This window comes from Ictalurus furcatus, chromosome 16 (genome assembly GCF_023375685.1).
Source record: "Ictalurus furcatus strain D&B chromosome 16, Billie_1.0, whole genome shotgun sequence".
Lineage (NCBI taxonomy): Eukaryota > Metazoa > Chordata > Actinopteri > Siluriformes > Ictaluridae > Ictalurus > Ictalurus furcatus.
The window spans coordinates 12635316-12649961 of record NC_071270.1 but is presented as its reverse complement, the minus strand read 5'-3'; the positions used below and the strand labels follow the sequence as shown (position 1 = coordinate 12649961).

Here is a 14646-nt window from a genome sequence, read left to right as displayed (position 1 = left end):
CAATATCCCTACAGGCTGTGGTGACACAGTGGTTACAGCTCTGAACTGACAATCGTAACACTGTGAGCTCAGATCCCAGTATTGCCAGAGAACCACTGCTGAGCTGCTAAGCAAGACCCTTAGCTGCCAGCTGCTCAGGATTATATCCTGTCTCAGCTATAAGTCACTTTGGATAAGAGTGTAAAATTCTCACCAAGTTAATCATCTGAAAAACCAAAGTCAAAATGGGCAAGCAAGGGAACAAGACTTATTGCTTACTGTAGTATATTATTTACTACTGACTGTTAATGTTTATTTGAAATATATAACTGAAAAGCGCTGAAGTGCAAGAAAAGGTCTATGCAGCTGCTAGTGATCAGGACTAAACAATGATCTGTGAAATCTAGTATATGTATGATGAAATAAAATTTATCAAACACAACTTTGTGGCAATTTTGCAGGTTAAGACATGTGTGAATTCAAACAAGCCTCACTGAGTGCTCCTTATAGACTCAAGCCATTAACTTTCCTCCATCTCCTTCCCTTCCTAACCATGTTCATATACACAAATACTACAAGAATATTACTAAGATATTAACATACTTCAAAAGTCATTGTTGACAGCAGGGCTGCATTTAACAATTATTTTAATAATCGATTAGTTGGCTGATTATTATTACTTATTTATTTATTTATTTATTTTAAAAATTATTAATCGGATGGGGGGGGCTTTCAGTACCATTCTTTTGTTTATTTAAAATTAAATCCATAAACCGAGTGTTAAAAATATAAACTTCAGATTAAAACTTTACACAACTATATTTTATATAGTTTACAATTATATAAGACTGAAAAGAACCCAATGCACACAGACACACACCTGAATATATATTATTCATTTAGGACTGTAGTTTAATTCAGTGCTATTTGGGGCATCCATAAAAATAATGCATAAATACTTATATATTAGTTCATATTATATATAAGTTTATATTATAATAGTATTTATGCATTACTTTTTTATAAAAGGTAATGTTAACATAAACAGTAAACTGAAGAAAGTCATTGTCTGTAACTCTGGGTATCTGCTAACGCTAGCGGTGTCACATTGCATGCGAATGACGTCATGCGACGTCGACTAGGAAGCGGCTTATACTTCTGATTAGTAAAAAATACGCGAGTGTTCCTTTTAAGATATATTACCTTTCTAAAATTCATACACTAGACGGTAGAGTATATAGTGCATGGTGTAAGTGTAAAGTACTTCTTTTGGGACACAACGTATTTACTCTCCAACGTATTTATAATGCGTGTTTTCAGAACAGAAGTAACATAATAAGTAAACGCACCCCATGCCACGCGCAGACCAACTAATCCATAATGAGATTCATTGACAACGATTTTCATGATCAATTATTATCGATTTTATCAATTAGTTGTAGCAGCTCTACAGTGAGGGAAAGAAGTATTTGATCCACTGTTGATTTTGTACGTTTGCCCACTGACAAAGAAATGATCAGTCTATAATTTTAATGGTAGTTTTATTTGAACAGTGAGAGACAGAATAACAACAAGAAAATCCAGAAAAACGCATGTCAAAAATGTTATAAATTGATTTGCATTTTAATGAGGGAAATAAGTATTTGACCCCCTCTCAATCACAAAGATTTCTGGCTCCCAGGTGTCTTTTATACAGGTAACGAGCTGAGATTAGGAGCACACTCTTAAAGGGAGTGCTCCTAATCTCAGCTTGTTACCTGTATAAAAGACACCTGTCCACAGAAGCAATCAATCAATCAGATTCCAAACTCTCCACCATGGCCAAGACCAAAGAGCTCTCCAAGGATGTCAGGGACAAGATTGTAGACCTACACAAGTCTGGAATGGGCTACAAGACCATTGCCAAGCAGCTTGGTGAGAACGTGACAACAGTTGGTGCGATTATTCGCAAATGGAAGAAACACAAAAGAACTGTCAATCTCCCTTGGCCTGGGGCTCCATGCAAGATCTCACCTCGTGGAGTTGCAACGATCATGAGAACAGTGAGGAATCAGCCCAGAACTACACGGGAGGATCTTGTCAATGATCTCAAGGCAGCTGGGACCATAGTCACCAAGAAAACAATTGGTAACACACTACGCCGTGAAGGACTGAAATCCTGCAGAGCCCGCAAGGTCCCCCTGCTCAAGAAAGCACATATACATGCCCGTCTGAAGTTTGCCAATGAACATTTGAATGATTCAGAGGACAACTGGGTGAAAGTGTTGTGGTCAGATGAGACCAAAATGGAGCTCTTTGGCATCAACTCAACTCGCCGTGTTTGGAGGAGGAGGAATGCTGCCTATGACCCCAAGAACACCATCCCCACCGTCAAACATGGAGGTGGAAACATTATGCTTTGGGGGTGTTTTTCTGCTAAGGGGACAGGACAACTTCACCGCATCAAAGGGACGATGGACGGGGCCATGTACCGTCAAATCTTGGGTGAGAACCTCCTTCCCTCAGCCAGGGCATTGAAAATGGGTCGTGGATGGGTATTCCAGCATGACAATGACCCAAAACACACGGCCAAGGCAACAAAGGAGTGGCTCAAGAAGAAGCACATTAAGGTCCTGGAGTGGCCTAGCCAGTCTCCAGACCTTAATCCCATAGAAAATCTGTGGAGGGAGCTGAAGGTTCGAGTTGCCAAACGTCAGCCTCGAAACCTTAATGACTTGGAGAAGATCTGCAAAGAGGAGTGGGACAAAATCCCTCCTGAGATGTGTGCAAAACTGGTGGCCAACTACAAGAAACGTCTGACCTCTGTGATTGCCATCAAGGGTTTTGCCACCAAGTACTAAGTCATGTTTTGCAGAGGGGTCAAATACATATTTCCCTTATTAAAATGCAAATCAATTTATAACATTTTTGACATGCATTTTTCTGGATTTTTTTGTTGTTATTCTGTCTCTCACTGTTCAAATAAATCTACCATTAAAATTATAGACTGGTCATTTCTTTGTCAGTGGGCAAACGTACAAAATCAGCAGGGGATCAAATACTTTTTTCCCTCACTGTAGTTGACAGTCACAGTGTTAGAACTGTACAAAGCTCAAATATTATTTTTCTAATTATGGAAGTGGAGATAATAGCCATGGATACAAAGGCTTACACAAGAGTTACTGTATTCTTACAAAATAATTGCATAACCACAAATTAATTGCAAATACACGACCGCATGCAAAGCTTTTAAGCAGCCCCAGAGCTGTATTTTTAGATTAAAACCCCAAACAGATCCCCAGTTATTTGTCTCTTGTGAGCCGAAGAAGAAAAAGAACTTTGTATGCTTTAAGATTTCCCCCTCACTAGAACTAAGGGGCCAAAAACCTGTTTCATCATCACAATGCCCCTATGTACAAAGTGATGTCCATGAAGACCTGGCTTGCCAAGGATGGAGTGGAAGAACTCAAGTGGCCTGCACAGAGCCCTGACCTCAACCCCACTGAACACCTTAGGGTTGAATTGGAACACTGAATACATGCCAGGCCTCCTCACCAAACACCAGTGCCTGACCTCACTAATACTCTTGTGGCTGAATGAGCACAAATCCCCACATCCACACTCGAAAATCAAGTGGAAAGACTTCCCAGAACAGTGGAGGTTGTTATAGCAGGAAAGGTGGGACAAACTCTACAATGGTATGTTCAACAAGTAAGTATGATTGTTATGGTTAGGTGTCCACATACTTTTGGCTTTATAACATAATACAGTACAATACCAGAGACAGTAGCATACAGAGCACAATGTATGCAAATGGAAACCTAATTGGCTCGACACAGGCTTACCAGCAACCCGTTTTGTCCAAAAAGAAAAGCTAATAATTAGAAAGAATTACGGCATTATGTGTCGTTCGTTACATCTGAATTTGAAAATAATAATCTAAATACATGGCTTTAATGTTGAGCCAAAAGTTTCAAATAAAATAATAAAATCCATATGCAAAAAATATTTAACAAATGCAAGTATTGTGAACCAAATCAAAATACATTTTTCAAAAAACGATTACTTCTGATTCACACTAGTTTTCTTCAATCATTTCTAGTTGGCGAATTTCACTGATGCTGTATTTTTTTTGCTCCTGGAATCTTTCTTTTGCTTCTGACTTTTCACATTTGTTAAAAGTCACACAGGGTGGGACTTAGAAGAAGGCATTCACCTTATATCTCTATTGGCCAACTGACTTTGGAGCGCGACGTACTCTGAAAGTTAGCCATGACCACCCCATTAACAGTGGAGTTGCTTCTGGCATGACGGAACAAACAGAGCCGAGCGCTCAGCATCAGGGAAACGACTGCATTACAGTTGCGTTCAAAAACTGACTGAAAACATGAGTAGCTACTGAACTGTTTGTGGATACATTCACACATATTTCTTTATCATACAAGTGTCTTCATTACATCCAGTTAAGTAGCAGGTATCTTCTAAGACCAGCTCCCTGTATTAAAAAAAAGTGCCAAAGCCAGAAGCAAAAAAATACTGCATAAGTAAAATTCGCAAATAGAAAGAAAATTAAAGCTAAATTAGAGTAGAAATCTCAGAAGAAATCTTTCTGATAAATTAATATGGATTTGATTCTCATTACATGCATTAATATTTTCCTTATGGATTTGATTATTTTATTTAAATCTTAACTCCACAGAAATAGCCCATAATACACTACTTCTCAACATTTTCAGACTTTCCAGAATTCACAGCAGAGCCGTAGCGTATCCATCCAAAGGGCCGTTAACATGAACTGCCGTATATCCAAGCACTTGGGTTTCTATCAAGCCACGGCTGGCTTGAACGTGTTCTGATACGTGGGTTAAAATTAAATGCCTGTGTGCTGCGCACGTCATGTGCTGTAATTTCCGATGGATGAGGAATACGAAATGAAATCACGATTGTTTTTCTCATCTGTGCATATAAATTGGTAAATGTGATGCACTCGTGCATATCAGGTGGATGTGAGTGCCACTAAATTGTTATATAGCCCAATCATTTAAGGCACAATATACCATCGAACATTCGTTCCATATTAATAATGTTGCCATGAAATGCATTTATGTCACTGAAAAAGAATTCAATAATGTGTTAATAATATAATAATTAAATAACAACATGTTAATAAAATTATATCTGGATATTGCAGTGGTTATATTTGTTGCCATTACAAAATAAATGCACTCAAATTTGATATTTTATTTGTGTCAATATCAGCAATATTTTCTTACAGAAAAATGTGTGCATGTCGAAAGCAACATATTACATAACAGACCACTTTTCAGACAAAACAATGTCATGAAGGCAGCGACAGTCAGGGTTCAGAAGAACTGTGGCAGAGTCTCAGTAAAAACTGCACAAATTGTACCCGAGACTACTAATTCTTTTTTGCCACACCAATTATTGACTTTGTTTAGCTTATATTTTTTTCTATTATAGAAACATTTCATTTAAGTATTTTTGAAGACATCTTTGCTTTACAGCATTTCTTGCAAGACTTTTGCATAGTACTGTATATATTTCCAGTTAAGTTTCACAGTGAAATACTAGGTTATTATATCCATCTATCCATTGTCCATACCACTAATCCTACACAGGGTCGCAGGGGAGACTGGAGCCTATCACAGAGGCACAAGGCAGGGGACACACTGGATGGTGTGGCAATCGCACACACCCATTCACACACTACAGATAATTTAGAGATGGCAATCAGCCTACAGCACATGTCTTTGGACTGGGAGAGGAAACTGGAGTACCTGGAGGAAACCCCCGAAGCACAGGGGAAACACGCAAACTCTGTGCACAAAGGATACAGGCGGGAATCGAACCCCCAACAACGGAGGTCTGAGGCAAATGTGCTAACCACTAAGCCAACATGCCCCTGAAGCTATTATATCACAGTCAATATCATACATTATATCCTGATGTTATTATATCACCATGTTTATATGGTCATATTACCTCGACCAAATGGGAACAAAATTGGAAGAAGAGATGATGATATTGATTAAAGATGTACTGCTCTACTTCACCTGTGCTAGTGATGACGCATCCAGGTGATATTCAGGTGTGAGCAGTGAGTCTGCCTCACTGTACTGGCTGGTAGCACTGTCGTCCTCAAGTTCCTCCCTGCAAGGCCAAAGGGAGAGAAGATGTACAGCAATCAGAAAACTCATACAAACACTACCATGTCCTTACAACAGAACCACAGCGTTCAGAATATAGTGTAGCTTACAGGGTAAAGGAGAAAAGTTTTATATCAGCTGTATGTTTATTGTGTAAATTAGTCATCGCGATAACAAAACAATTCGATCCATTATTCAGCCCTACTTGCTACTAGAGCTCCCCAAACAATGGTCAGTGAATGATTTTGTGAATGTGTCATCTGTGATTGTGTAATACCGTTGTTTTAGACACTTGGTTAAAGAGAGGCTTGCACTTGGTGGCATGTTGAATTTGTCATAGAGGGCGCCGGCCAGATATACCTGGTAAACACAGCAGAGCCTTCCAGGTTGCTTGGGAGTCTCTAGCAAAGGCTTTGATGAGATACTAATTTCATTTAACCTCCATAAGGATTTCTACCTTGTACTTAGTGAGGGTCTGGACAATGAGTCTTAATGGATAATGGTCAAATCCCAAATCATAGAGTCTGCTACAAGAAGCTATGTAGAAGAGGGTGTTGATAGACAGCATGGAGGTAAATCTGGGACACGCTAGTGCACACAACCGCTACAGGGGTGGATGATTTTCAGTCAGAGATGTTGAAGACAGTGGACAGGGTTGGTGTAGTAATGATCTCTTTATATATATATATATATATATATATATATATATATATATATATATATATATACACACACACACACACACACACACATATATATATATATATATATATATATATATATATATATATATATATATATATATATATATATTTATTTATTTTTCTTTTTTTACGGGGACCATAGGGTCTCCTCAGCCACCTGGGAGAACAAAGGAGTACAGGGCATCTGGATCACTACTTTGTGCAATCTGGTCTCTGTATGAGTGCAATGAGAGTTGGCCTTAAGGTGGTTTGGGGCACGACTGCTGTGGTCCGAATCCAACTGCGATTGTTCCTGGTGCCCCACACCGCTGGTCTGGTTTGAGAACACTTCAGTCTATTGAACCCCGGTGCATTTGCGTTTATCTTATTTCATCACAAATGTGCATGGAGAACACAACTCGACTCACCATATTTTCAGGTTTTTTCTTATTTTGGTGCTATTATGCATAACAGTGGACCTTTTCCGTGTCCCACAATGTTCTCCTGCCACTCATGGTACACGTGCGATGAGGAATTTAACAATGTTGTCATTGGCTAAAACTCACGCGCAGGTTACTTTACTTCCTGAACAAGTGTGGACCCGAGTACGATTTGCGTTCGCAATCACAGGAACTGTGGCACAGTTCCAGTGCAACCTAACTCAGACCACCTCCTACAGGTGTCTCGGGTTCGTTACCGTGGTGCGCTTCCCGGTCGGTCCGCATGAGAGCTTTCACATTACCCATTTTTCATGCAAACCGTGCTCTGTTTCAGACCAAACTGCCACTGTCAAAGGCCCCTAAGTCAGAACTGTTTAGGGTGTGTGTCAGACATCAAGGGTGTGATATATCAGGCACATCCTACTGAAGAGTTATCCCAGGGCTGACCCAGGACCTGCTGGAGGGATTAGATCTCATAGTTGATTATGGAACATCTGGGGATCTCATAGTTAGAAGTTATAATCTGTGACTGGGGATAGAGACGCCTGTACTGACCTTCTCACCTGTTCTCACCTGTTGCACATGCAACCCCCCACCAGGTGCAGCAGAAGAAAAACAAACAAATGAACAAAACAAAGAAACAAATGAATGCATGAATAAATGAATGAGTCAGAATTTTAACAAGCAAACTCCTATTGGTGTAAGAGTTTGCAAAAATCAGTCACTGTTGGCAAAAAACAAAAAAAACAAAAACAACTTCAGTACACAGTACAGGTTATACAGATTTGAACAATGAAAATGAATGTATAATGCAAAATAGCTCAAAGGACATGAGGGAAAAAAATTATGTGCACTTTCATGTTATGTAAGGAACTTGTGTGCCTTTGAGAAATACCACAACACAGACTTAAGAGAGAAGTTGCTCTAAGAGGAAATGAAGATATTTTAGAAGAGACTGATTTCCCTCTTGTTTTCATGTAGAGCTCCCACAGTCTGAAGGAACAAAGTCCCAAAAACAATCTTTCATGTGCATGCCATTTATGGGTCTTGTATTTAGTCAAGTAATTTTGAGTTGCTGCTAGTCACATGATTTTTCTTAGCATAGAAAAAAGATATGACCTCTGGTGTAATCCTAAACAATGTTCCTACTTTCACTATGCAACATTCCATATAGACTATAGGTAAATGAGACCTTTTAGCTGTACTCATGCTCGATGCGCATGAATCGAAGAGGGCTTTGACTGAATGCACGTTTGTGATGACGTCACATGATGCATCTTAGCCCAAATCTGCGGAAAATCTGTGGTAATTTTGAAAAATTTCAAGCTCCTCTGAATATTGCGGAGTTTCCTTAATTTTTGCATTAATTTCTGCAATCTCAAAATCACAAAATCCTGGAGGGACTGCTATCACTTTTTAACAAATATAGCAATATTTTTGACATGTAAAATAAATTGTGCAGTTCTGGACTATTGCTTGATGCAGCTGATTTCAGAGATTAAAAAATGTTTGAGTCTGAATAGACTAAAATATTTTTTTTTACTTAATTTAGGATTTTTATATAGAAAGTTTATAGAAAGTTTGCCAATGAGCATATAGGCAAAGACCAGGCCTTTTGGAATAATGCGCTCTGGACAGACGTATCAAAGATAGAGTGGTTTGGCCACAGTAGCAGGAGACATGTTTGGCGCAGACCAAAGACAGATTTTCAGGAGAAGCACCTCATACCAACTGTGAATCACAGTGGTGGAAATGTTATGGTTTGAGGTTGCTTCACTGCCTCAGGGACTGGACAGCTTGCATTCACTGATTCAACTATGAATTCTGCATCAATTCAAAGAGTGCTTAAAGATAATGTGAGGCCATCTGTCCAAAAGTTGAAGTTAAACTGAGAGTGAATTATTGACTTTCAACAGGATAATGATCCTAAGCAAACCCAGCAAGGAATGGCTCAAAAAGAAGAAATGGGTTATGGAAAAGGCTAATCTAGGGATGTCACGAGAACCAATACCTCGGTACCAAGTCGGTACCAACATTCTTAAAATGTGACGGTACTTGTTTTTCTGCATTTCTGTTGGTACCGGTTGTAACGAAAGTGCCAAGGTTGCGATTCTTCCGGACCTGATGGGGGCAGCAAATACACACAAGTGTTTTAGTCGGTCCACAAGTGGTGAAGAAGAAGAAGAACCCCTACAAGCAGACGGGAAAAACTACAAAAGATTAGCTTAGCTTAACAAGTTTAGTTCTGCCCCAACTCGTTGAGAGGAAAAGTGAGGAAAGCTAGTATACGTTTCCGGTGTGCAACCGATGCTATCGTTCATTTCAAACAAAGCGAGGAAACACCTGGAATTTGGCAAAGCACCTGAAAGACGGTCCTATATTATGTTTGTTTGAGGCAGCTGGCATTGTGGCCGTGAAACCAGCTAAAGTTATGCTCCATGTAATGTTAGTGATAGCCAGTTATTTGTTAACGATGCTAACGCATTGCAGTGTTATAAACTACCTCCTAATGGGCCACCATGCATCGCCATTCAGCCCGTGTCCTGTCAGCAAAATGTAGTCTAATATCACTAATAATTATTCACATGTTCATGCTTTTAATAAATCTTTTTGGCCTGCCACCATATCAGTGAATTTAAACTAGTGCTTGCATTAAGAGTATAAGGTGTGTGTGTGTGCACACGCGCGTCTGTGTGCATGCGTGTGTGTGTGTTTAGGAGTGCACGTCCACTCATTATCAGACAGTGTTTGATAACTAAAATAACCCCCCCCCCTCTCTGTCTGCCAGTATCAGCCAGAGGAGGATGTCCTCCAGGAGAGTTTTTTTATTAAAAATTTTTTTTATTTTATACCACACTGTGGTATCGACTTTGGTATCGAGTACAGTGTACTTTTGGTGGTATTGGTACCGACTACTAGATTTTTGGTATCGTGACATCCCTAGGCTAATCAAAGCCAGGATTTGAATCCCATTGAAATGTTGTGGGGGGATTTGAAACAGGCAGTACATGCAAGAAAACCCTCAAACATCTTGCAACTGAAAGAATATTGCATGGAAGAGTGCTAAAAAAATTCCAGCAAGCCTGGTAGACAATTATGCAAAATGCTTACAAGAAGTTATTTCTGCTAAAGGGGGCAATACTAGTTTCTGAGGCCTAGGGTGTACTTACTTTTTCCACAGAAGAATCTCACATCTATTGATACTTCTGTTGAATAAATGATTGAAAAAGCTAAATTTCCTTGTGGTTTTCTTCAAGTATATCAACTCTATTAATAGACACTGTTTCAAAGATGATCAAATGTTTGCTTGTCCAAATATGTCCCAAAAAAAGCCACCAATTTCCATGGGGTGTACTTATTTAAGTATGTATGAAAGGGTTAAACAACTATGATGTTCATGTTTTAACTGTGCCATGACTTTTTTTTAATCCTTTTTTTTAATCCTACCTGGCTCACCTTCAACTATGTTACACTTGTTTCCAGTCAGTTGCTGAAAGATTAGTTAAAGTCAGTGGCTGAAAGATTGGTCTAGAGCAGGGGTTCCCAAACTTTTCCAGGGCAAGGCCCACCAAATGGCATTAACATCTGACCGAGGGCCCCCCTTTTGCAAGATGTCTTTAAAACACATTAAAAATACAGACTTCTGAATATATCCCCCTTTTTTACGTTGATGTTTTGTCTGTTTAGCAATTAGAAAGTTAGGTATAGCAAATGTGATTTTAAGATGTATTGTTACAAATAACATGTTATAGTAATGCATATATACGATAAATTATGTATTTATTTTTCACACCAAATTGTTGAGGCCCCCCGAGCGCCCCCTGGCGGCCCCCACTTTGAAAACCACTGGTCTAGAGGACTTTCCATTACTTCTGACTCCTTTAACAGCTACAGACTTGGATTGGAGCCTAATTGAAGATGAATTCGTGTACTGCAAAAGCCGAGACGTGAGCCCAGCTCTGGATTGTTCACTGGGTGTCAGGTTCTTCATGATCTCCATCAAGGCAGACTAAGGAGAGTGAGTGTGAAAGGATGCAACACAAGCAGTGACAATGCTAACTGACCCACCCTTCAGTGCTGAGACACTATATTGAGTTACTCAGCAGACAGAGCACTTTTCCCAGCTCATGTACGTGCTGTAGCCCCCAAAAACACGTCGCACTCATACGTGTGAACACGTGTTTGTTCTTCATTTATTACTGTGCAGTGTGTCGACATAGTAAACATGAATAAAAGGATGCAAAGACGACGCTACTCTCTTAGACTTGTAGCTACATGCAAAACAAACAGCGTTCAGTAAACACACACACACACACACACACACACGTTGTAGTGCTGTCAAACAAACAAACAAACAAAAACAGTTAATACAGTTACTTAATTACTTAAAATGTAAGGCTGTAGTAAGTGAATCGAGCTTACCGGTTTCCACACTGGTCCTCTGGTTTGTCTTGCTCTAACGATTTATTCCTCGAGAACAGTCTCAAAAAGTTCCTCGGGAAGTCTTCATGCCACGACCGCTGCCTTTTCAAACCGGCCATTTCTAGTCGAAGAAACCAACGACACGTGAGTATAATAAATAGACAAAAAAAACAAATATAAAACCTACTTTCAAACTTCCGTTACATGTGTAAGGCTCTAAAACGCAGCCTACGGACGTCTACACTAAAGCTGGACTCGCTTCCAGTGGTAAGTATTGTCGTGGTGTGCATCCAGATCGAGGCTGAGTCCTGGAGCACATACTAGCCTACTACATGTAGAAATAGTACAGTACCTGCTGTTTCACTGTACCTACCGTCTAGACATACTATTTAGTACGGTAGTATGCTGTTCAGGACGTTCAGACTTTTAGAGGAAGTGAGGGAGGAGTCAGTTTCAAAGTAACTCCACAGAACGTTAGGAGGAGGTTGTTTTTTGGTTTTTTTGCATTAATATTATTGACTAAGTTATGATGGCACTAAACAGGTTTAGGTTTAACCTAATCTAGATTTTTTTGGTGGGATGAAACCTGATGGTTACTGAAGCTGAAGTAGTTTATGGATTTAAATACCCTCTATAATATATACATTGCAGAACACACTATGAAGTTAAAGGAATAGAATAAAAAAATTTTTTATGATATTTGTGTGAAATAATTTTTTTTCAAAATTTCAAAATGAGGCCTTTTAATTGTAAAAATTTTGCAAACAAAAGACTGTCCTGTAGTGACAGAGTACTGTTATGAAGTCTGACAAATTAGCCACCACACAACACACATCTAAACAGGGTACCCAAATAAAATAAAAAATAAAAACCTGTAAAACCACATACCCAGCTGAAAAAACAAACAAAAAAACAATAGAACTCACCAGAGAAATTCTAATGATTTCAACTACAAATACCATTTTAAACTATCAGCTACAAATTAAAACCATTACCATTACCATTATTGGTCCTTAATAGTATCCACTAGACAGGACATGCCACCAATAGAAGGGAAAAAATTAGAGACTAACAGGGCCCATTACAGTGTCCATTAAAACCAATGCAATTCCCATTATAACCATTAAAACCATTACAAATTCTATGAGGGTTTCTAATGGGTTTTTTTTTTCTTCTTCTTTTAGCAGGGTCTTCCTGCAACCCAAAATTGTAGACTTAAAAAAAAAAAAAATAATAATAATAATAATAATAATAATAATAATAATAATGCATTCTCACAACTCAAGAAACCATGGTCTTGTGACAAAATCCAAACAGAAAAACTGCTCAATATTCTTTCAACAACCTATTATTTTAACACATCAGACAGCAGGGCAGACACCACATATATTCTGCTGGTGTTATATTATATAATGAGGCAATAGAATTGCCTGAAAGGGAGCTTCCTTCTCCTGTAATGCAATTGCAGGCCATTTAGAGGTGAAGAACGTTTTACAGGTTATTTAAGGACTGTCTCGCCAGCAGCTTCCAGCTTCATTCTCATACCTGAGACAGATCAGTTGTCAGCTTCCAAGGTATAATGCGTCTCCTCTGCAGTTTGTGGGTCAGACACAAATCTGATGCACTGGCTCCCTCTGCTGCTCACTGCTGAAACTATGTCATGGTTATTTACAAGACCCTTAGTAGAGACCATTGCACTGATATGACATGTTTATAATATGGTATGATTGAATGCTTTGGTATGATATACCTTAATAATTCTGATAAATAAATCTCAAAGAGTTCATTAATGTCATTAATGTTATACTATATCAATATAGATTTAAAAAAAAAAAGTGGGCAGCATGGTGAGAGAGAGAGTAGTGTCCCAGGTATAATCATTGTATCCATGTTGGTTAGTTCTCTGGTTTCCTCCCACCTCCTAAATAACATTTTAGATTCATGACTCTGAATTGTCACAAAGTATGAATGCATGTGTGCATGGTGCCCTGAGATTCCCATCCGGGGTGTATTCCCAGTCTTGCACCCAGTGATTTAGGATAGTCTTGGGATTCACCACAACCCTGATCAGAATAAACCATTTACTGAAGAGGAATGAAGGAATTTTAAAAATGAATGAAGCAATTTAAAAAAAAAAAACATTTCTAGGTGCAGCATGTCTAAAATATGTGACAAGATTTAAACTGGCAATCCACTTTATAAAGAATTAATACAACAAGCAAAATTTAGTTTTCCACATTGTTTTGATCAAATTTGAAAATTAGGTTACTTTAGAGTATAGTTTTTATATAGTTGTTGTTGTAAGTTGCGTGTGTATGTATGTATATACAGTGGTGCTGTCGAACCCTTTATGAACCCTTTATAATTTTCTTTATTTCTGCATAAATATGACTTAAAACATCATTTGATTTTCACACAAGTCCTAAAAGTAGATAAAGCAAACCCAATTAAACAAATGAGACAAAAATATTATACTTGGTCATTTATTTATTGAGGAAAGTGATCCAATATTACATATCTGTGAGTGGCAAAAGTATGTGAACTTCTAGGATTAGCAGTTTAATTTAAAGGTGAAATTAGAGTCAGGTGTTTTCAATTAATGGGATGACAATCAGGTGTGAGTGAGCAATCTGTTTTATTTCAAGAACAGGGATGTGTCAAAGTCTGATCTTCACAACACATGTTTGTGGAAGTGTATTATGGCATGAACACAGGAGATTTTTGAGGACCTCAGAAACAAAACAAAAAGAAGGAAAAAAAAAAGAGTTGTTGATGCTCATCAGCCTGGAAAAGCTTACAAATCTATCTCTAAAGAGTTTGGACTCCACCAATCCACAGTCAGACAAATTGTGTACAAATGGAAGAAATTCAAGATCATTGTTCCCCTCCCTAGGAGTGATCAATCAACAAAGCTCACTCCAAGAGCAATACAATAGTCCGCAAGGTCACAAAGGAGCCAGGGAAACTTCTAAGCAA

The 14646-nt window shown here is 38.6% G+C and overlaps 1 protein-coding gene across 2 annotated transcripts in view; it reads right to left on the bottom strand.

The window, feature by feature from the left end:
* Positions 1–12025, bottom strand: part of LOC128620757 (uncharacterized) — a 45730-nt gene extending 33705 nt beyond the window's left edge. Inside the window, exons 1-3 of one of the 2 annotated variants that reach the window (XM_053646021.1) lie at positions 11875–12025; positions 11671–11791; positions 6033–6129 (exon numbers count right to left, since the gene is read on the bottom strand). In XM_053646021.1, the coding sequence (XP_053501996.1) occupies positions 6033–6129; positions 11671–11789 (216 nt within the window). In that variant the 5' untranslated portion in view covers positions 11790–11791; positions 11875–12025. Of the gene's footprint in view, positions 1–6032; positions 6130–11670 lie in introns of both variants that reach the window. The other variant, XM_053646020.1, reaches the window with a different exon arrangement.
* Between the last annotated feature and the right edge of the window lie 2621 nt (positions 12026–14646).